Genomic DNA, 23,683 nt, shown 5'->3' on the forward strand with positions numbered 1-23,683 from the left:
GTTCAGTCAGAATTGTAAGTTGCTTTGCTTTTTTGGGTAGTTGTTTGCTTGCTTTTTTTTCTAGTGTAAGCTAGATGCCAGAAATGAAATGTAGAACATACAAACCCTCTTTGATACACAGGGACTGATCAATTAGTAGTGCTTAGAATTAGAACAAAACATGGTGACTCCCAGCTTTCAGCTACAATGCAGCTGGAAGCAACTCCAAAAAGATCTATGAAATCTAAACATTCATTTGTCTAGACCAAAACCTTGTTTTTTCAGTGCCTTTGAGTATATTCATAGCCTATGTACTACACCCATTTCTGTGTTTTAGAATTCCTTTAATCATTGTCAATTTTGAGTAATTCCATTTATATTTTGTGATTTTTTACTTCTATTTAAAGAATATATCATTTATGCTTTTATGATCATTTTCCTGTTTTTGTAAAGCACTATGTGCTAGACATAAAATAAACCCCCCCCACAAAACTTGCACTTATGTCTTCCACCTCAAAAATGATTAATCATATTTAACTCCTCCAAACTGTAGGTCTTGTTGGTGTTTCATCATTATTACTTGTGTAAGACTGGAACTTGCATAAGATCTAAAGAAAAAACTGTTGAAATCTACTTGTTTTTTTTTTTGGGGGGGGGGGGGGGGGAGTGGGTGGACTCTAAAAAAGGCTGTGCAAGAGGGCTGGTTTGGCTTCTGTAAATGATTAACAAAGGATCCTCATTGATCCATTATGACCAATGCAGTCAAGATATCAGGAAAGAGGCCACAAAAATCCCAAAGTTGCAATCATCTAAAGGACTGAAATCTAGAATGCAAATGGCTGTAAAAAACTTCATGGTTGCCATTTTAGTATGTTCTTTCACACTAGCTCAAAGTAAAGGTAAGGTGCTTTGTGTAATTAATCTTGTTATCTTTCATTTTGTTTAGATTTATAGAAAGATTAGAAGGTGAGATCATTCGGATTGCTTTTAATAAAGACAGTTTTTCAGATTCTTGAGTCTGCATAATCATGCTTTCCCATTTGATCAGTGCAACCACAAATTTTCAGAAACTACATACAAGCCACAGGTTTGGAGAAAGCTTTTTGGAGAATGATCTAGATATGATATAAGCTATAATGATATATTGTTTAGGACTTTCATCTTCTAAACAAAGCTATAATCAATCAATGTTAAATCGATTTTTAAAAAAATATGAATTGTTAATATGTATTAGATGACAATAGGTACTAAATTACTTTGTTTTTCAGAATGTCTTCAAAGTCAGATTACTTTTGAAAATATTAAAAGAAGTGATCTGAAAGAACAATACGAGGATGGGGAAATAGTCAAACTGGCCTGCAGTACTGGCTATATTGGTTCTTTTAAAATGATTTGCAAAAATGGCAGTTGGCAAGTTAGCACTAGACGAGAGTGCAGAAGTAAGTATACCTTGGTCAAGAGGAATCTGTGTGAATTATTATTGTAATCAATGTATAACCTTTATATTGTGTATGGAAACTGGCTAATTTCCACAGAAAGACCATGTGGACACCCAGGAGATGCACCAAATGCAGACTTCAAACTTATAGGGGACAAAGAGTTTGTGTTTGGAGCTACAGTGGAATATACTTGTAGGAAAGGGTAAGAGGAAACTTTGTTGTACAATGAATGCCTTGTAACTGCTTATTCTTTGATTTATTTTTGAAGGAAGGCAGCCAGTCACCAAAATGATGATAACTAGAGTCTGCATAACAAAAAATAATTTCTATAATGTAACTCATTATATTATCTTGATAAATTAAAAATGCCATAGCCCTGGACTTAGTTTTACCATTAATTTAATTGTACCACAAAATGTATAATTTGTTTTTTATAGTGGAACTGCATTATTTGATTTTTGCATATTGTTCTCAATTGCTTATGTCTGCGCGTACTGGATTAAATTCAAACTATTCATCAATAAGGCTCACAACTAGCTGTTAGTTCAAAACTATCTCCTGATATTGTTTGTGAATGTGGCTATCCATTTCATAGCTGACATTTAAGTTTTAATACTTTTTCCCTATACTGTCGCCCTAATCAAATGAGTGAAGTGCTGTACTCGTGTATGTAGCCAGCTGAGTCTGCTGAAGTCTGGATGTCAGAAATTTGTTTAGAAGTAAAAATACAGTTTCAAGATAAAAACAACTAGATAAAAAAAAATCTGAGACAAGTGAATGCTCGAAGATGAGTGCATGCTCAATTCAGTTTAGATTTGGTAGTTTCTGTTGTATGTGTGAGAGGGTGCAAGCACAGACCTTTGCATTAGTACTTCAACTGACAGCAATTATAATTTATGCACATTGCTGGCAGCAGCACTGTAACAGGTTGCTTGTGTGTAAACGGACAGGTACCATACCATTTGGTAAGACAAAGCAATGGTCGTTATGCCATTATCTGTAAGAAAGGTACAAAACAGTGATCTGGTACAGCATCTGGAATAAAGGCAACTGTATACAATATTAACTGTGCACACTCTGTCCATTATGATGGACTAGGATATTTCTTTCACATTAGTAGGTCATGCTAATAGTTCATACAACATTGATTAGAAAGCAGCTTATGTAGGTGATGGTATCAATAACAGTAGGCTTTCATAGGTAGGCCTATTGTTATTGATACCTAAGCTACATAAGCTTTCATAGCCAAATTTGGAAATGAATATGATTGTATAATGAGGTTAGCTTGTTATATTACTCAAGGTTTTTTTAATTTTTATTTTTAAAGCTAACTTAGGATAGTTTAATGATCATACTTCATACTGTAGCTGTACATTATATTCTGACTATCGATCTATCTATAAGGTTCTGACTATTAATTCAGCAAAGCATAGTAAAATGAAAGCTCATCACCTGCCTTACAGTAAACTATTGACACATTGATAATTGGTCTGATTTAATGATCTCCCACAGAAACAAGTAGGAAAGATCTGGACAGAACTGCCCCGAAATTTAAAGCAGAGTACTTTAGATATATTCCTGACAAAGAAGCCATACCTAAACAACATCATGAAGAATAGATGGGCAGCCAGCAGGAGAAAATCGAAGAAGACAGAGAGAAAAGGAACAGATAGGTGGATTATATTAGAGAGGAAGGGAACACAGTGGGGCAGGAGAAAGAGAGTGCAGGCTTCAATTTACCATCTCTTTGATCCTGGGAAAATAAAAATAAAATAATTGAGGGTAAGGCAGTTGCAGGTGGACAGAATATGTTTTCTCTGACCTGCCCTGATTTTTCAAACCCTGGCTACAGCTCTGTATGTATCAGGGTATGAGTTCTATTTTTGTAAATGGTCATCATTTGCATCATTTGTGTGATGTATCATCAACTGTCATAATAATAAATAAACTTATAAAAAACTTTTACTTATTCTAAGGTACATAATGGCCAGCCGTGAAAACCGTCGAAACTGTCGTGCACAAGGATGGGATAATTCTGTCCCTGTCTGTGAAGGTAAAGTTTCTCTCTCTCTCTCTCTCTCTCTCTCTCTCTCTCTCTCTCTCTCTCTCTCTCAGTATTCTTCCACAAATGTATAGTGTGACTCACTAAAGTTACTGTTATTGTAAACTAGCAGTGAATTTGATCTGGAGCTGTGTGAGGATGTGACAAAGACAACAGAAATAAACATCTCACTTCTATGTCAAAACAAAACCAGTCTTTATTCAAAATGGCATGTTTGCAACAAAATTATACATACATGCACCAATTATTCTTTCACACCAGCAACAAATATACTAAAGACTGTATGTAGTTTGCATACTTTTAAAAATTTCTCATACAGCCTTTTGTAAAAAATTGTTCCAATTCAGTACATTTACTCACATTTCTTTGAACACAAAAATAGAAAGGCTTCGGAAAACAGTTTTATTTGGATTGATTCCACCTGCCATATGTTTGCCAGTCATACATTTTATAACTCTAAGCTGAAAATAATTCCTTAATTGTACTCAGAAATGGGGAGTGAAGAGGCAAATATAAAACTGTGAAGTTGTTGTGGTTGATGAACCAGACTGGACCACAGCAGCCCAGTGAAAACTGATAGCTCAAATGTCCTCCTGCATAAATGTCAGTATTATAGATGTAGTGACTCAGGTGGGGCTGGATCTCTGTCCAGTTTCCTTCACCGTCAGGGTATGACTTATAACATGGTCCACCAAAGTGACCCTAATGTCGCCGGACATATGTCTCTGTCTATCGCCTCGTCGCCTTCCATGGTTTTCTCCTCCTCTTCCTCTAACTCCCTCCATGTTTGTAGGTTTGCTAAGACAGATTGGTGTTCAGTTACTGAGTAAGGGTATTCAGGTGTGTATTGCCAATCGAGTGTGCTAGATCAGCACGGGAACTAAACAGGCAGTAGATATCCTGAAAAAAAAAAAAAAAAGCATGTATAGCATGTATGCCCAAACTGTCAGAGACAACATTTTGGGACCTCACACAACATTCTTGATAATAATGTCTGGTGTTCTGGTTGTACTATTAAGGTTTATTGCTGTGATGGGAAGCAGGAAAGATGCGCTGAAGTCAGCTGACTATTCGGAGCAATCTGATATTTGTCATTTTTGTTTAAGCAGTTCAAAGTCAGAATAACAAAATACATAGCAAAGAAAGAAAGAAAAGAAAAACTAAACAGGACAAAAAAAACCAGGAAGACTAAACACAGGAGCATAGACAGTACAACTATAAAACTTTCAAAAATGAGGACTCAGAACACTTGAGAATAAATGCATACATAAGGAAACAGGATAGCAGCAGAGATCAGCCAAACACAAGCCAAGGAGCAGAAAAAGAAATGAAATGAAAACAAAAACAAAACCATACCAAAAGAAGGAAACTCACAATAACAGAGAAACAAACCAAAGTAAACTGTATCAAGAAAATAATACAAACAGTGAATGTAAACAAGGCTAAACATTGCTAATGTAAAAACATGGCTAAATGACAGACAGATCTTATAGGAAACAAAGACCAACAACGAAGACTCTAAAATAAGGGATATTTATTCAAAGACTAACAATAAGGGATAGAGAACTAAACAAGGAGACAGAATAGATAAAAACCAAAACAACAAACAGTGGAAGGGTATCACCGTGGAAACCACCATCCCAGGGAAGGTGAAATCATGACAGTTGTGCAGTACAGTTTCATGTCTTCTGTCTGTGCCTGCTGACATTCAGCAAATAAAGGGGAGCTCTTCAACCCTACCTGTTGTGTTATTGACTTGCACAACAACAACAAAAAAATTATGACTTAATGACAGAAGATATTGAATCAAGTGTTGTAAAGTATGTTGTTTCTCTGGACATTCCTAGATTTTGATGTACTTCAATTAACTTATATTACACACTATTTGAAGACTTGGTTGTCACTGTATATAAACTCAAAAGGCTGTGCAGCCATTTGCCATAATAGCAATGCAGCAGGCAAACGGCAAATAGCAGTTACCCTCTGTACCTGACATCCTGATTGGTTCAAGTGCCATGGGTGCCTGATCTCCCACAACAGGCCTCCCTTTCCCCAGTGAGGTCACCCATTCATAGGGTCACTATGGGGCTTGCCAGGTCCGATATACCAGCACAGTTAATTGCTTTGCCCGAATCGAGCAGTTGACCTTGCCCAAGCACTCCTTCACCACACAGGGACCTTCCCATGATGATTTGTGGTTGGGGCACAGTCCCTTACAGTGATGCAAGTAGAACAGCCACACCTGCTCCTCTAGCAAGTGTAGCTGGCCTTGGGAGTGCATGTTATACATACTTCTGGCAGCCACTAGCAGAGCCTTGGTCCCTGGTGAGCTGGTACACAGTACTCTTCCAACCCAGATGGGAAGCCAAACGTGAGCTCTGTGGACATGATTACCTCATGGCTGACTATCAGAAGAGCCATTCCCAGGCACACTGTTGTGGTGTCGTGATAAGAGCTAACTGGGTGGTGAGTTTACAGTTGAAGCACTTCACAAAGCTGTCACTCTTGGGGTTGGAGCAGCATAGTTCAAGTCTTCTCAATGTCCAGCTAATAGCAGACCTCAGCCATGACCACTGACCCTCTCCATGGACATGCTGGAGTAGAGCTACTGAATTGGGGTATGTTCCACCTGTCCACTGGTTGCAGCAGTGCACGTAAAGCTCCATTGCTGCTGCTTCAGCATTTTCCCCTGTTAAAGGCCTCCTGCTCACTGGCACTGTGTCCAGCATAGTTTTCCTCAGATTGTGTGGCTTCAGTACTTTCCATATGCTGGCCAGACACTGGCTTCTCCCACAAATGGTACAGTAGCTCGTCATGTAGCTGGAGACTGTCCCAGCCAGCACAAAATGCCTTAACTGTAGTCTCTGCATGGCATAAAGTCTGTCCAGCTCAATTTCCATCCTGTCTCTAGCCATCCGTATGTCCATCTGAGACCTCTCCACCCCTGGGCATGGCAGAATTCCTCACAGGGATAAGCCAAGTGTCAGTGGGGGTGACTGCAGTGGCAGCTGCACTCCTTTCGACCATTGCTGCCCTTTCATTAATGTGTGCACAATACTAGCATTCCTCAGTGGCACATAGGTGACTGGACAGGGCATCCGCAGTGGCACTGTGGATCTATGACCAACCCGACAGTTAAGGTCATAGAAAAAATATAACAATGTCATTCAGTGTGTATTCTAGAAAAAGTCCACCATGTCAAACATGGAGTGGAGAATGCTTCAAATCAGTGCTGAGTCACACTGCATCAAGAAATGGGATCTCTGTGCATATTTCCTGGAACTACTTTCAAAATGACAGCTTTTATGGAAAACCATGAGCAAACAAGCAAATAATTTATTTAAATTGGTTTATAAAGGCTACATTTACTTTTTATTTTTTAACCAACCACAAAATCTAGTAATAATTTCAATCATAAGGTCAAAGGAATTCTGATGTGTGAATTCCTAGTGTGATCATTATTCATTAAATGTAAGAATGAATACCTAGTTTTCAGTCTGAAATAAGAAATGTAATAAATCTTTGAGAAAATGTGGTGTACATCAAGCAAAGTGCAAGTGAAAGGCATTTAATCAAAATGAAAGCAAAATGTGTTGAGCAAACAGCAAAACAACAACATTAAAACAAATGGGTAAAACTGAACTTGAAGAGGAACAAACAGCCGAGTCAGAACAAACAGCCGACTCAGGGCTCTGCTGAGGGACAGGCCAGGGACTGGTCAGGGAAACAGGCTGGACCAAGAATGGGACAAGAGGCACTAGGACACTGACCGGGATAGGAAGCGCCAAAAATGGGGAGAGATAGGAACATTGAGTGCAATTGTGACAGGGACAGAGACCATGATAGTAACCAGTACAAGGGCTGGAGGTCAAAGGGCTGGAGAAGCGAGGGTCCAATGTTTGCTTCGGTATTTTCCTGCACGTTTTTCACCCGTGACACTAACAATTTTAAGATGGCTAATAAGTAGAAGTATAGTGAATGTCAGATTCATTGTTATTCTTTATCACCACATGTGTGTTGGGTGAGTAACAGAATAGTTACTTTTAGATATTTATATTGTAATGTTATATTGGAGGGCTGTCAGGAAAAATTCCCTATCCTCCTTAACCTTGTCCCTCTGCTCCTTGTTTGGGTTGCTCCTCCTCAGAGCCTGTGGCATCTTTCTCAGAATGAATGACACAGAATCAGAGAGGCGGAGAAGCACGCACGCTTTATTCATAGATACATGAGTGTATATGGAGAATCAAATCATTGAATAAGTGGAAATTTGTAAATGATATAGCAAGTGCAATATGTTCAAACAAGACATAATATCCTGATCTAAAATGAGGCATTTGTCTGTTGCCAACTCCGGACCATATTTGACATGGCTTATCAACTAAAAATCTAAAAATAAACAACAAGACAGCAAAACATGAGAGCAAAGGAAAATGTGGCACTACAGATTAATGAATAGGTTATTTACAGAAAGGGAGCTGCATTGCATGGAACTCTAACTAGTGCTGCCCGGGTGATCCTGGGTGAAGCCCCCTGATAGGCTTTGACCTCGATTGATACTCTAGGAAAGAAGGACCATCTAGAGGGACCCAAGTGCAGATGAGGTGGTGAAAGGAAGGCATAAACCAACAACAGAGCAAGGCACACTTGACAAGCCAGGGACTAAACCAGGGTCTGCACTAGTCAAATCAGGGCAACTGATGGAACTGATGGGACTGCTCTGCATATGATGTCCACAATATCATCATACAAAAAAAAAAAACTAACAAAAATAAAAATGGAAATTGTACATTGTATATATGCATAGTATACGTCCCAGTCGCTGGAATCTGTGTGTCCTGCCCCTCACCCTGCAACACTTGGGCCACGACGCATTACAAAACAGCATTCCATTTACCTGTATCTCTCCTCAGCCATGGACAGAGCAGTTACAAAAAGTATTTCACTGCCAGTTATACCATGTATGACTATGTGCATGACAAATAAACTTTGGACTTTGAATAAATTCTTTAATCTTAATCAACACGCCGAAGAGCTGGTGCATGAAACAGACACATGAAACAACTGGTATACAGACAAACAACTGACACAGCAAGGAATTTTGCAACAGTTGTTGCGGATGCTCCAGAGGACAACTTGGTTAAACACCCATCTATAAGCAATTTCATCACAGTCAGGTATGAGACCGATGAATGTGGTGTCTGCAAATTTCTGGATATTGACTAAGAGGTCCATGGAGGTGCAGTCATTTGTGTACAGCAAAAAGAGCAGTGGGGAGAGTACACAACCTTGTGGGGCACCCTTACTGGTTGTCTGGGTTCTTGAAGTGAACTTTCGCAACGTCACCAGCTGCTCTTTGCCAGTGAGGAAGCCAGTGATCCATGAGCAGGTCAAAGCCAGCACTCCAAGTTGAATGAATTTGTTGTATTGTTGGGCCGAGATGCCAAGCTGAAATCCAAGAACAGAATTCTTGCCTAAATTCTTGGGTATTTGAAGGATTAGGTTAAACCCCATGTTCATAGCATCGTCCACCGACCTCTTGGCCTGGTATGCAAACTGCAGGGAGTCCGTTAGGGGGGATGTGATGTGCCTCAGATAAGTTAGTATCAGTCTCTCAAAGGATTTCATGACCACTGAGGTCAGGGTGACATGTCTGTAGTCATTAAATCCTGTGATGGTGAATTTTTTTGGGTATAGGTATGATTGTGAGGTATTTGAAACAGTACTTTGCACAGCTCCAGTGTTTTGTTGAAGACCTTTGTAAAAACAGGTGTGAGCTGGTCTGTGCAGGCCTGCAGACAGGAGGATAAATCTCCATCAGGGCCAGGTGTCTTCTTCTCTTTTTGTTTTTTGAAGAGTCGGTGCACATCTTCCTTGTACATCCTCAGGGCAGGTTGAGTGGGTAGCTGGGTGTGAATGAGGTGTGGATTGTGGTTGAATAGGTGTGTGATGCTGGGTTTTGGAACCTGCAGAAACCTGTGGGGGTGCCTTTTGTAGCTGGTGATGTCCTGCAGGCTTTTCTAGATGACTGATGGCTTGTTGCTGGACATCATTCGTTATCCTCATTTGTCAATTTCTTAACAGTACTCACTACAGGTTCATCAGTGAGTTTAGCTCTGTTGAAGTCTCCAAAAATAATGAAAAATGAGTCAGCATGTTTGTGCTCTGCACTCATGATCTGCTGTTCTAGAGCTTGTTGTGCCTCGCACATGCACGCATGAGGTTAAACGTAAACTCCTACCAGCACAACAGAGGAGAATTCCTGTGGACAGAAGAATTGTTTATAGTTTCTGAAACATGATTCTAAGCTAGTTAGAACTGCACAATTTCATTAGAACAGTGACATCTGTACATTAACCTTTATTGATGTAAAAGTAGTATCCTTTACAGCATAACCTGTAGCATAACTGGAATAAATTACATTGTATTGTATATTGCATACACTTGTTTGGTGTTCTTTATACAAGAAATCCTAGTTAGAAAATCTATACTATGTGTCCTGTCTATGTTCAGATCTGTGAGTCATGCTGATCCAGTATGCTGATCCAGTAATAATGGGACTGGTCACAGGACCCAAACAAGCACAAAAACTAAATGGACCAGTTTGAGGATCAGCTCTCAGAGATAAATTTATAGGATCCATCTGCGAAATATTACAAGAACAATGAAATCCATTAATTCATGGAAAGAGACATGATCCAGAACTCTGTCAAGAACATTGGCTTAATTTTTTGTTGCTCATTTAAACATTCTGTCTGGATGCTGCCCCCTGGTGCACATTCACGTTATGCTAAAATATGTTAGATGACTCCTCTGTGGTAATGATAACAGCTCCAACTTGTCGCTCAAACCCAAAAAGGTTCAACACAGATGAGTTCTGCATCCACGTCAAACATTTTGTTTTTGCCTAAGAAAAATATTTAAATACAGGAAAACCGGTGAACGCAGCATGTCCTCTTAAATCAATTGGATGAGCAGTTTTTGAATTAATCTGTTCATATGAGTAGCTCCTGCATGATGCCCTAAGATGTGGCCCCCAATGGTACTTGTGATTTGTTTGTCTGCCTCTAATGTATTTGTGATTAATTTGACATATTTTTCAGTGGTGAAATGCCCCACAATTAGAACCTCCGAAGGTATCATTGCAACAGGCAGCATTGAAGAAGCAAGCTTTGATGATGTTATTCACTTTGAATGTACATCTCCTCGCAAGATGTTGGATGGAGCAGAAAGCATACACTGTACAAAGGATGGGACGTGGAGTGTATCTGTTCCAAACTGTATAGGTATCTTTCCCAGTAGTTGTAGCTAAAAGGTTTCTAAAATGTAACAGGTTTTAATAAATAGTGAGGTGATTTCCTCAAAGCTATAAAATAGTGGTACATTCAGCCCTGCCAAAATATTGTATTATTAGAAGATCATGTTTTTTTCACACTCTTAAAGCTGAAGTTACATGGTTACATTTTGATTCAATGCTAGTCTTACCAGTGGAAAAGGTAATGTGCAGAATTACTCCACTTAGCTTCAGAATGTAGTTTTGGTTCAGTTTCAGTGACCTTTGACTGTGTTGAATCTACAAGATGTGAGGATTTCACTAGCCCTTAGTTCTAATGGCAGTGGTAGTTGTGTACGAGTAAAAAATTAGATGAGAAGTGAATTAGATGAGAAGCAATACTAATTAATTGCCAAAGACCTTTATTTACTCCAGCAGTGCTTAGAAAAGTCTGTTAGACTTTTTTTTAGACATATTATGTAAATAGGTCCCTCAATGTCTTTCTCTTGCAGACATAAAATGTCTCCCACCTCAAATACTATTTGGGACCATTATTGAACCACAGGAAGAGTATCAAGAGAATGAACTGATAAAATACGCATGTGATAAAGGATACAAGGCCACACCTGGAACCCCTAAATGCACTAAACATGGCTGGAGTATAAAGCCAGAATGTGAAGGTAATCGCAAATTAAACAAAAGATTACATTCAACTCTTATCATATGTGAAGTTGGTCATGTGTTACATCATTAATTCACAAGGACATTTTTTATAGACAAACTGGCTTGCAGTCATATTTTCCATCTTATTTTTATTTTTTTTTACTTGAATCTTACCATTATGTTGATATTTATGAGAGGTTTAACCTTTCTTTTTTTTTCTTTCCTTTTGTCTATAACAGAAGTTACCTGCGTGCTTGAGTTTGGCATACCTGGAGTACATAGTACATCTCCAAGTGGAAAAAATATATTTAAGCCTGAAGAAAGCTTAACACTTACTTGCAGAAAAGACCACTGGATATTTGGAACAAGACTAAACTCACAAAAAATTAAATGCAAAGACAATGGTGAATGGGAAAGGTCACCGATATGTAATGGTAAAATAGCTAAAATATAAAAACAGAAATATAAACACAAAAATATTCTTTTTGCTACAGTTTTAACATGTATCAAAACATATCTTTGCAGAAATTACCTGTAATGTTCCCCATAATGAGAATTTGGCTTTCAACTACTTTTCTGGTGATAAAAAACTGGGGGACAGAATGTTTTATGAGTGTAATTACAATTATCGAAAAACAGCTTCATACGCTACATGTACAATCGACGGCTGGAGCCCAAAAACACTGTGTACAAGTACGTGCTCCTTTTGGATTCATTAGCAAGTCAATAATAAGCATGTGTATACAGTGTATATAATGAATCAGTCTTTTGATTATTTTACAGAGATGACTTGTCCTGAACCAGAGATTGCACATGCAGAGATACTGAGACCTAAAGATACTTATACAATAGATGACAGAATTACGATACAGTGTTTTCCTGGATATGAACCAGTTAGTTCTTTTGTCATCACTTGTAAAAGGCAGCAGAAATGGGAAAATATGAAACGCTGTACTCGTAAGTATCTGTTTGTTAATCATTTGAACAAATCATGTCAGTATGTAATCCCACACGATAGTATGCGCTGAACATTTGTCGTTCCTAAATCCTCAGTCAGATAGTTTTAAACATTCAAATAGAAAATAAAGATGCAGACTTAAGAATTAGTAGAAGAGAATATTGGGTCCTGTCCTTTATTGCAGGTTAACTTTAACAAGCATCCTTGAGGCACCCTTTGGAGAATGTCTAACAATCAAACAAAGAACCCACATTTTTATACATTTGTCAGAAGTGATTATGTATTCACCCTGCCTTTTTTACAAACTAGTGTTAGCATTTGTCACCATTACATCCAAACCATACATTAGCCAACATATTCACCCAGACCAGTTTGAACCCATTACCACCACATTCCAAGAGAAGACTTCTCTTAACCTTATCCTAAAGAAGATTGTTTTTCTATATGGTCCTGGGCCTGGTGGAGAGATCATGTATCTTACCCTGAGGTCCACCAAAGCCTACCCAGGTTCCTTTGCTGAAGCCTGCAGAGGCCTCTACAGAGACCTCTGCCCTGTACGTAAATCATTCTGAAAGGACACAGAATCTCGATACTCCCTTATGTCTTATATTATTATGTCTAATGCAATGTTAGGCCTCTTTTCCCTGTAAACACTCTTTTTATTACCTTACACTACAGAACAGTGTTCACAACTAACAGTTATGATTGTAGACAGAGTGGCCTATATTCATAGGACTGCACTGAATATGCTGAAGTGGTGTTATTTAGACATATTTAAAAGAAAATACTGTATAAAACTATATAAAAGCATTGACAGCAATATCATAAGTAGACTAACACACCTGTCCAGATCAGCATTGCAGGTTGGTCTATCATCTTCTGTTTCTCTGATTTATAAAATCTCAAAGTATACACATTAAACAGCATGTTATATGTTAAATAGATTTTCAACGAGAAGGCCACATGTAAGCTAAATGAACATATTTTTCTATTTAAGTTTTAGCAGTCCTACTGGTGATTGAATCTTACTACCTGTCAGTTCCTGCTATAGTCCAGTGCTCCAAGCAGTTGAAGAGAATGGAGATTTTTAAAACTTTCCATATAAAACCCATTTCGGCTTCATGTAAAAGTGGTGGAGGCATCACCCCAGTACTTTGAAAAGTGGTGGAACAAATGTTCGCATATCCTCATTCTTGAAGCAGCCTTGCCTGAATAATATATTAACTATTTCAGGCATAAATTGTGAAACTGGTGAATGATACCGAAACAAGAGGTGATTAGAGTGTAACTGATTAATCATCTTCAGCTGCATAGAAAGTAAGACATTACTGACATCAATGAAGGTAAAGATAATGATTATCTAACCACAAATTAAGCATTTTTATTGAATGATTATGCTTAACTTTACATGCACACCAACCAGATGTGAATTGGATAGTACAAATATGCCAAAGATGAAATTGATGAATAATAGTACTCTCAGTGAATTTTGCATGCACTGGTTGTATGATGAAATTTGATTTTATACAGCTTTGATGAATAAGTGCCAGTATATTTTGAGACCATTTTATCACAATGAAGCAAAATCCGTTTGCATGAGTTTAAACAATATTAGTAAATTTGATCTCATATGCCATCAAATGATTGGCAAGTTGCTTGGTAAAAGTGTACCTGCAAATTATTCAGGACTCAATGTTACCAAACTGACTAGCAAATCATATGCAAAAAAAATTCAAAGCACTCAGCAGGCAATGAGAGTTAGCATTCGGGGTGGTAGAGAAAATCAGACAATGATTTTTTCTGACACCAACAAGGTATACAACAAAGCAGTTGCCTTGAGAACAACTAAAAACATTAAGTCTATGGTCTTCTTTTATCCTTGTTCTTATCTCATAGAGACAAATCCATCCTTCATTCTTATCTTCTATTCCTTAGGATGGTAATCAGCCAGAGGGGAGGTGATGACTCTCTGTTAGGAAGGGGAAAAAACAATAATAATGAATGATGAGATGAATTGATGAGAGCCACCTTCAGGTAGCTAAAATAACCCAATAAACCCCAACTCCCCCCACCCCCATCCCCGAAACCCAAGACAAACAAACAAACAAACAAAAAAACAAGCATATAACCAAAAGGGAAAAAGGAAAAAGGGAAAACGAAAATATCTAGACTAATGAAAAAAATGGAGATTCAACTAGACCTAAAAATGACCAAATCAGCCAAAACAACCGATGAGCTGAAAACACAAAAAAAAGGGAGAAAAATAAATATAATTGAAGACAAAATAAGCAAATAAATATCAGACACAAACCAGTATTTACACAAAACATTAAAGAGAAAAAAATACATGTACAAAAAACCTACAAACTATGTCTGAGTCAGACTTGGGCATGAAAGTTGGAAAGGCACGTCAACAGGGGCTATAATGAAAGCCTCTGTACTCAGCAGTAGCTTCATTGAAACAATCTGGTATGTCCAAAATCGGGTATTACGCGCTATACACTTATTTGTAATGATAGTTCATACTATTCTCATGATGCACTTATTACTATTTCCAAAGGAGTGTGGATTGTTTCAGACATATTTTGTCGTTACAACTGAATGCTGCATGACCTTTGAACTTCCTGAAGAAAATGCTCTAATTTAAATTAATTAATTAAAATTAATATTAAATTAATGTACCTGTGAGATTATAAAGTTCACGTTGTCTGGGTTTCACCTAATAATCCTTTACAATACAATAAAGATGCATACAATACTATGCATCAATTATGAAACAGTGTCATTAGAGCGGTCACATATATACAAATCAAATCAGAATCACAATCTTTAATTTTTAACTAAAGGAAGTCAAAATGATTTGATCCCTGAAGGATTTAAATGACAGTGATTGACGATATTGGAAAAACCACAATCTGAATGATATCAAGAGAGCTTGGTTAGAATAAATTATATGTTTATTAACACAACTACTCTAAATCACAAAAAAAACCTAGCATCAACAATCAGTATATTTACAATTCAAAAAATTAAAAGTGAGTGTATGTGTGTATAAAAGGGGAGGAAAGTGCATGTGCGTAAGTGTGTGTGCATAAGAAGGCCTTGCTACCTTGGTTCTCCTATGGAGAACAAAACAAATAAAATGGAGCAGAGGTTAAACAGCAGAGGAAAGTGGCTGTATGTTAACGAGCTCAGCTGGCTTGTTCTAACATGATCATAGAATAAAGGATAATGAGACTAGTTTTACTAACTAACAATAAGGTCATTGTGTCTGAGCCTAGGGAAGGCAAGATAATCATACATATGTTTATTATTTAAGAGAGAGAGATATCACATGCAAAGAGGAGAAAGAAATGTGTACCAATTTTAAGAATATCTAAACAAAGATGGCTGGAACAAACATGGATACATTAAAACAGTATTTCAACTATTCACCTATGTCAGTTACTGAAAAGGTGCAGTTTAGATAAACTATGCCCTTTTAATAAACTTTGCCCAAATGTTAAATTCTCTCGTGTTGATTTTGGGTGAATATCCTATCTGATTGTCCTCACTGAATTTCTCTAGAATTAGGTAGAAATTTCTGCTACAGGTTCTTTGTTGATAAAATATGACATCATCCAGGTGTGCTGGCAATTGTCTTTCTGGTGCTAAAATCCAGGGATATGAGTTTCGTCCACATTTTAACAAGAGGGAATTGATCGCCTTTGTTTCAGGCTGCGTGACCACCTTTGCAAGCTTGCTTGAAGTAATTCGGTGAATTTGTTGCCATGGTAACATTGACCAGACATTCGTTTAGATTCCACAGAATTTTAAAAAGATTGTCAACTGTTTCATATTTGTCCTGTGTTTACATTATAGTTGCAAAAGGAGCATGTGGTAAGCTCACTTTGACCAATGGATTCATACAGTATTCCAAAGACCATGATGGAGCCCAACGTGCTTCCTATTCATGTGACACTGGTTACAAAGCATTTGATGAAAAGTGGTGGGGAGTAGTAACCTGCCAACAGGGGGTTTGGAGTCATCAGCCACAGTGTATACGTGAGTGACTTTAACTGTTCAGAGAACTAATTTCAGCAGCATATGGTGCTGTCATAAGAGGAATGGTTCATTACTGGTTTCATGGTTTGGGATTCCTTCTTGACAGGAAAGAATGAGTGTGGTTCTCTTCCCAATGTTAAGCATGGAAAACAAATTCAAATAAACGAAGCTCATCAAGGTGGCCAACGGTTAAAAATCGAATGTGATTTTGGCTACAAATCCAGACCGTCTTCCATCAGATGTTTGAATGGCCAGTGGGAGACATCAGTCTGTGAACGTAAGCCATGTTTGTATATGAGTTCAGACCTATAAAAGACTGAAAGACTTTTGGGCCTCTTGTGTGATGGCAGTAGCTATTAACTGATGGTTTGTGACATACAATAGAGCATATTCCTTGTGATGTCTTAAATCAGCTGACATTGGAATATAAGTCAATATAATGCAGAAAGCATATTACTTTTCATTATGGCTTGCAGAAAAAAATGACATTCTGAAAGCAAAATCTTCATTACATTTCCCTGTTGTTTCCTGATCTTTGATGAAAATTAATTAGCAAGGAATGACCTTTTCAAGAATTACATGCTGAAATTGTGTCAAAAGTGAATCTACCCTGTCTTGAAATGCAAGCTCTGTCTCTTCATTGCTTTTCACTGTGCAGGGCTTTCAATGCATCCAAAAAACGTAGGCGTGGTTGAAAATGCTCTTGCATGTGAATGTTGCCTGTGAATGTTAACATTAATTTTTTTTTAATTTAATTTAAAATCATTTAATGTATTTAATGCTAATTAAAGATCACTTAGAATGTGCTGCAAGACAAGCTGTTTGCAGAGACAGCAGGGTGGCAGTCAGGGAAAAGTGCATCATCATATAGTAAACTTCACACCTCTATGGCAGAAGTAGCATCTAGCACTAGGCTGTCTGAAAATGGTTATGGAGCTATATTGTTAATATATATATAACTGATGCATGTTGACATAGTAACTGAGTAAATAGCTAAGAAGCTAGGTAATATTACTTGGAGTGCTGCTTGGTAGAGAGTACTGCTTCTTAGCTTCTTCTTCTGTGGAGATACTAAGTCAATGATAGTGCAAGTGCACCTTTTCATGACTTTTTAAGAGCTTCTCTTAGCACCTGTGCCAGTCATTGCATTGTTCATGAGGGAGGATACATAAGCACAACGAAATAAACAACAACAAATAAAATTTATTATTTACACCAGCAGTATGTATAACATTTGTTAAATATTGTTATACAGAGATAGAATTCTGTGTGTGTTAGGGAGAGAGTTTGTGAATACGGAGAAAAGTGTTTTGTGGTATGTAAGGTGCTATGGAATTGAGTATGGATTTCAGTGTACCTGCTTTTTCAGTGGTGTTCATTTGGAGGCATGATTACTGCAGAACATTAATGACAAGGGTCCAGATTGAGTCATATTGTGTGGTTCTATTTTTGATAGTAGTAGATATTTTTCGATTGATTTATGATCCATTACTGATTTTTTCCCTTGAGTAATGGTGTTTGTTGATTTTTAGTTCATGAAGATATTTTTATTGATGATGGTTATAGCTATCATTACAGTGGTGGTTTCTTTTGTCATATCGATTGCTGATGTGTCTCCTGAAAGTCATAGTTCTGAGGATAGGGGAATTGTGATGTTTAAGTGAAGAGTTAACAGATCAGTTTTTTTCCAAAAGTGTTAGTGAAGTTAAAATCTGTGGTGTGCTGTGTACAGTGTGAACATATTTGGTGAATACCATTTTAAACATGTGTTGTCTAATATAGCATATTCTGTGGATGCTTTATATTGTAGAAGTTGTAGAGTAGTTGTGATCATACAGAAATTATTTCTGCATGTTTTTGTCCAGACAATGATAGATTATCTTCCCATTCTTTGGTTGTTTTCCATTGTTTGTTTCCCCATATTGTGACAATAGGGCGCAGATGTAATACTCCCCCTGAAGTAGAAAATGCAGTTATCACCTCTTACAGTACAGACCAGGAATTGGAGCAATTAGTGACATTTAAATGTAAAGAAGGTCTTGAACTGCACGGGCATGACACAATTTCCTGTATTAACTCAAAATGGGAGCAAACACCAACATGTAAACGTAAGTAAAATACAAGGAAAAAGTATTCTTCTTTAGATATGATTTTATTTTTAGTATTATTAAAGTATATCCATTACGAATATCCTATATACTGAGTAAAACATGTAAGAGTTACTGAAATTGACTGTCAGTGTTGTTTATGTTAGCATTTCAATGCCCAAATCCCGACCAGAAAATAGAGAATGGTGTTTTGATGACAAGTGACCATGACAACAAGGGATATTGGGAAGGAGACAAAGTAGAATACAAATGTAATTACGGTTTTCGGTTTCCTGGAGAGAATATAGCTAACTGTACACAGAGAGAATGGAGTTACCCAAAGTGTGAAAGTGAGTAATCTTTAAGTATTTCAGCATTTTCTATTGACTGCAGTCTACAGTGTGAAGGGGAAGAAATTATTAAATTATTAGGGATAATTATGATAGACTCTTTAATCCTTTTCAACACTTTTGAAATGTTGTTCTTTCTTTTTTTCCATAGAATTTAATATGCTGTTTTACTATATTTCATTACATTTGAATTCAGCACATTTGAAACCAGAACACAACTGTTTATCAGCCCATTCCTCTTCTTGGCTGTTACTTGGCATATCTAATCTATTTTGCTTTGTTGTATATTTAATTTTGCTTTCATGGTAGCATCACCAACCATTAGTCTTGACCAAGACACTGAAATTCCATTGAATGAGACAAACCAACATGGTGATAAATTGTTGGGTCAAGAAAACAGCACAGTCGCATGTAATGGACAAAACCAGACAGACTCAGGCTGTGAAGGTATGCAGCTTCTCAATGTTTAGAAACTATATTACAAAAATACTACTGCCAAAGATTATTTTTTTTTAACCAAACAGCATTAGATCTGCTGACTGGGTCAAAAGATAATTTCCCAAAATAATTGTAGCGTTAAGATTACTTCTTAAAATGAGCCAATGTCGGTGAACTGTACTTTTCAAAACTTGAGAGAGGTGGCTGTATGTGGATACAACTGTAAGGGGGACTGGGCTACTGGTGCGTGGAGAATGATTGAGGAGTGTAGCTCGGTTTAGGTCTCAAACTCTGCATAAGCTCTCATTCAGTAGAGTATCCATATATCCCCTGGATCGAAATTGCTAGCATAACTGTTGAACATCTTATCATGGTCAAATGGTCTCACTCATCAAAGTTGGCTGTCATCCTTTACCACTTAAAATATGTCTCACCTATAAATACAACTTAAAATATTTCTCACTCACAAATATGTCATCCTTTATCACTTTGCTTCAGTGGCAAACCTGATACCTGATGTATGTATTCTTTGTGTATTGAGCGATGGTGGTTCAAGTTGAACCGTACTAGAAGTTCGAAGGCTGCATGGTGCAGAACTCATATTTGTGGAAGGGAAGGGAGCTTGGAAGAAGGTGTTTTGAGAATGATGCCAAGCAATTTAAGGGAAGTAGTGGGCCTATGGTCTTTATCGGGGAAAGCAAGATGCCAATGTGGCAGCAGACTGATGACAACATGAAGGGTCCATGGCAGGTAGGGAAAAGGGAAAGATTATGGTAAGAATGTCATTGAGGAGGTGGAGGATGACATTCAAAACAATTCATTATGGGAATAACTAAAGCTGTTCTTGCAGCCAAATGTGAGGTGCACAGAGAACTAAAAGGCTCCCTCCCAGCAATCACTGAAAAGTTTATGGAAATCAGGGAAGACAGGGAGGACCTTGGAAGCAAAGTATTTGATAAGCCATTCCTTGTCCCAGCAAGCTTGATGATGAAAAAAAGACATGATTGACACTCACACTGTACACAGAGAAGGTGGAGCTGGTAGCGTATTACCAGCTTATTACCAGTTTATAGAGGGCTTGGAGAAGCCATGAGGAGCAGAGAAGGGTTACAACCCTCCTCATCAAAAGAAAATAAATCTAAAGACTAGACAATCCTCTTCCCCTGTTTAAACAGGAAGCTCCTCCACTTCAGGATCCAGGCCATCCCATTTTGATCAAAACAACAATACATAGAAATCAAGACATATTGGAGAAAGTCAAGACAGTGATTGGTGGGGATGAGTAGAAAAAAAATGAGAAGAGGATCTTAAATGCTCTCATAACAGAATACTTCCACAGGTACAATCACCCGTATGATCCCACAAGAATCTTCCTTTTGGTGATCAAATGGCTCTAGGGCAGATAATCACATACTAGAATCATGACAGCTAAATGCTGTAAAAATAAATGTGATGTAGAAGAAGAAGACGGTTGTAACAGGATGAAAGTAGTAGGAGACACATTCAAATAGGCTTCCATGCCATTGCTGCAAAAAGGCATAGAACTTAATATTTGCTTGTTACAATAGAGCTGAAACCAATAACGTGTGGACAAGTGCACCTACATGGATTATGTAAGGCCCATTTTAAAACCAAAGGGAGTCTCTTGTCTATACCAATGTGGGAATGATAATTTAAATAAATGACAGTGACTACTAAATGAATGAAAAAAAAGATAAGGACAAGATAGTAGAGACTACAACATACTTGCAAGCTACAGAAACCAATAGGTAGATCAATTTTCTCTGATTACTCAATCATTATAAGAATCAAACCAAAGCAGTGCATCACTATCTTATTTTCTATTGAGTAGATCTAAATTCTGAGACTTCTGGCAACAGCTTGGTTCTGGCATTTATTTATTTATTAAGGATGCTTTACAGACATATCATCTTTTTACAATCACTCACACACTGATGAGAAGTGACAGCCAATTTACACACACCGTACTCTCTATCGGAAACCACAGCCCCCTGGGGGGCTACACTGGATGCAGGGGAAGGTAATGAGGTTAGAACCAGAACAGAGCACCAACAATCACTGAACATATGTGCACTTATTCACACACACACATACATGTATACACACTGGTCACATTCATACTGGTCAATTTAGAGTATCCAGTCAACATAACCTCCATATTTTTGGACTATGGGAGGAAACCAGAGACCATAAGGGAAACCCACTCAGACACAGGGAGAACATAGAAACTCCACCCAGTTAGAGACTCAAACACAAATCCCTAGCACTGAGAGGCAAACAGGCTAACCACCAAGCCGTCCAAATGCTGGAAACCCCCCCCCCCCCCCCCCCCAAAAAAAAAACCAACAACCATACAATTAATTATTGCAAAAGTTATGTGAAGAAGGAGAGTAATCAAATACATTTGTATAATAAAAATGTTTTATTGCAAAAAAAAATGCAATTTAATATAACAACATTCTGCATGTGTGTGTATGTTAACAGAACAAACACCTGGTTGCGGACAACATCCATCCATCCTATCTGAGAACATAAAGCAGCACTATGAGGAGGGTGATACTGTTAATTATACCTGTCCAGAACTGCACACAAAGCCTCCTAATTCTTTGCTGACCTGCACCCAAGGACAATGGACAGGAGAAGAATGTTTGAGTAAGTATAGAAATACTTTGTGTTATACTGTGTGGTTGTCAAAGAAGTAGTGTAATATTGAATATAAACATAACCAAAAACAGTGACTGTAACATGTTGCATTTTATTTCAGAACTCCACAATATAACTGAAAGAAATGAATCAAGGTCAATTAATGATAAAGTCTCAAAAAATAACAAGAATGTTGCTGCACATGAAGAGCAAATTGCACATGAAGAGAAAATTGTGTAAAGTGTGGTGGTGGAGGTTTACCTTTATAAGTATGGTGGTAAAGTAGTTTTAACATGATTCTGTTTGAAGAGGGTGATTTAATATGATTCTGTCTGAATGTTTTGTTGTTGTTTTTTGTAGTGGCTGATTCAGAAATACTGCTCTGGTTCAGGCTTTGCATGTATATTTCAACATCATCAGTGAAGGGATTTATAAATGTGTATTAGAACTAATAGTAAGATGATGTAAATAAGAAGTTGACCTAAAATGATCATCAAGGCCATATTAATCCAATGGACTTTAGGGGCTGCAGCCCATGGCCATTGCCACCAGAGGGCGCCTTGAGCAAGTCTGAAAGTCATAGTGGTAAAACAAAATTGCAAAAGTAGCCTAACTAGGAAAGTATGCTTGACTGAGATTTCTCCTTCTCCTTTTACATCCTTCTATATTAGTTTTCTTTTGCTTTGCATCACTTTTATCCAGTTGCCTATAGCTAGCATTAATCTTAGCGATTACTTATTAGACTGAATTAAACAGAAAATACAAACATGTCAAAAGCAACAGCTCAAGTTTAAAAAGCAGACACAAATCAAAGAACTCCTGAAAATAAAAGCAATTGGGTCTTGGGACTTAGAACATTTGGCTCAACCTGAGAATGTATGACCCTAACTGTTGTCAGTCTTTCTGTAACTTAAAAATATATAATTTTTAGTTTTGTTACAAAAGATTTATGTCTGTAGGTTGTATTTTTGTGGTTTTTGTGGATACATTAAATTCAATGTGTTGGATTAGGGATGCTTGGACAATATGACTAAGGAACAGAACTGAAAAACACAATGATGTCAGAATAAATACAAATAATGCTGTCCTTGTCAACACCTCTGAATTAAATTAAATGAACTAAAACAATTGATCCCTTATGTATATGTTTATCTAAAAGTTGAAAAATAAATAAATCTGAAATATGGAAATGGAAACTGCAAAGGGTGTGGTTTGCAAAGATGGAGTAAGCAAAGAGTACACAAAGGCAGAAGGTAGTCCTGGAGGCCACAGTACAGCAAATTTGCAAAAAAGGCTGAGAGGTACAGAAGACCAAAACGCAGCCAGCCTGAAGGTGGCAGGCAGGTCTAAGAGACTATAGGACAGAGTGAACATGAACTGGCAAGGACACCATGGCTATTTCAAGCCTAGTTGCTAAGCTCTTGCCTTCAATGATGCAGAGACAGTTCCCTGCTTGGAACAGGCTGTGGGTATTGGGGCTGGAACAGCTGGTGCAGTGAGGGACCAGACAAGTGAGAACAGGAGCATGGATAGCAGAGCAGGCAATGCCAAGATGGAGTTCGGGCAGAGAAGCTGGCCTAGAAGGACAGGATTGGCTGCAGCTGCAGGCAGTGAATTAGGGTCTGCTCAGACTGGAGACAGTGATTCAGGGGTAGTCAAGAAATCTCTCAGATAGACTAGTGAGGATGGGTGCTTTGGCTGCAGAGCAGAAAAACCCTGGAAATCTAGC

General features: G+C 37.8%; 1 protein-coding gene across 2 annotated transcripts; it reads left to right on the forward strand.

Moving 5' to 3' along the window:
• Positions 1-722: 722 nt before the first annotated feature.
• Positions 723-23,082, forward strand: LOC113582398 (complement factor H-like). 2 transcript variants are annotated; one of them, XM_035523197.2, is made up of 16 exons: positions 723-878; positions 1,248-1,418; positions 1,515-1,620; positions 3,395-3,471; positions 10,581-10,763; positions 11,263-11,430; positions 11,653-11,847; positions 11,939-12,106; positions 12,197-12,370; positions 16,233-16,415; positions 16,522-16,692; positions 18,350-18,523; positions 18,670-18,852; positions 19,162-19,299; positions 21,796-21,963; positions 22,076-23,082. In XM_035523197.2, exons 1-16 carry the CDS (start codon positions 809-811, stop codon positions 22,192-22,194), a joined length of 2,448 nt encoding a protein of 815 aa, XP_035379090.1. In that variant the 5' UTR covers positions 723-808; the 3' UTR covers positions 22,195-23,082. The 2 variants fall into 2 exon arrangements, with proteins under 2 accessions (XP_035379090.1, XP_035379091.1); XM_035523198.2 differs by lacking the exon at positions 10,581-10,763.
• Positions 23,083-23,683: the final 601 nt, after the last annotated feature.

Source organism: Electrophorus electricus, chromosome 26 (genome assembly GCF_041902795.1).
Source record: "Electrophorus electricus isolate QZ-2024a chromosome 26, ASM4190279v1, whole genome shotgun sequence".
Taxonomy (NCBI): Eukaryota; Metazoa; Chordata; class Actinopteri; order Gymnotiformes; family Gymnotidae; genus Electrophorus; species Electrophorus electricus.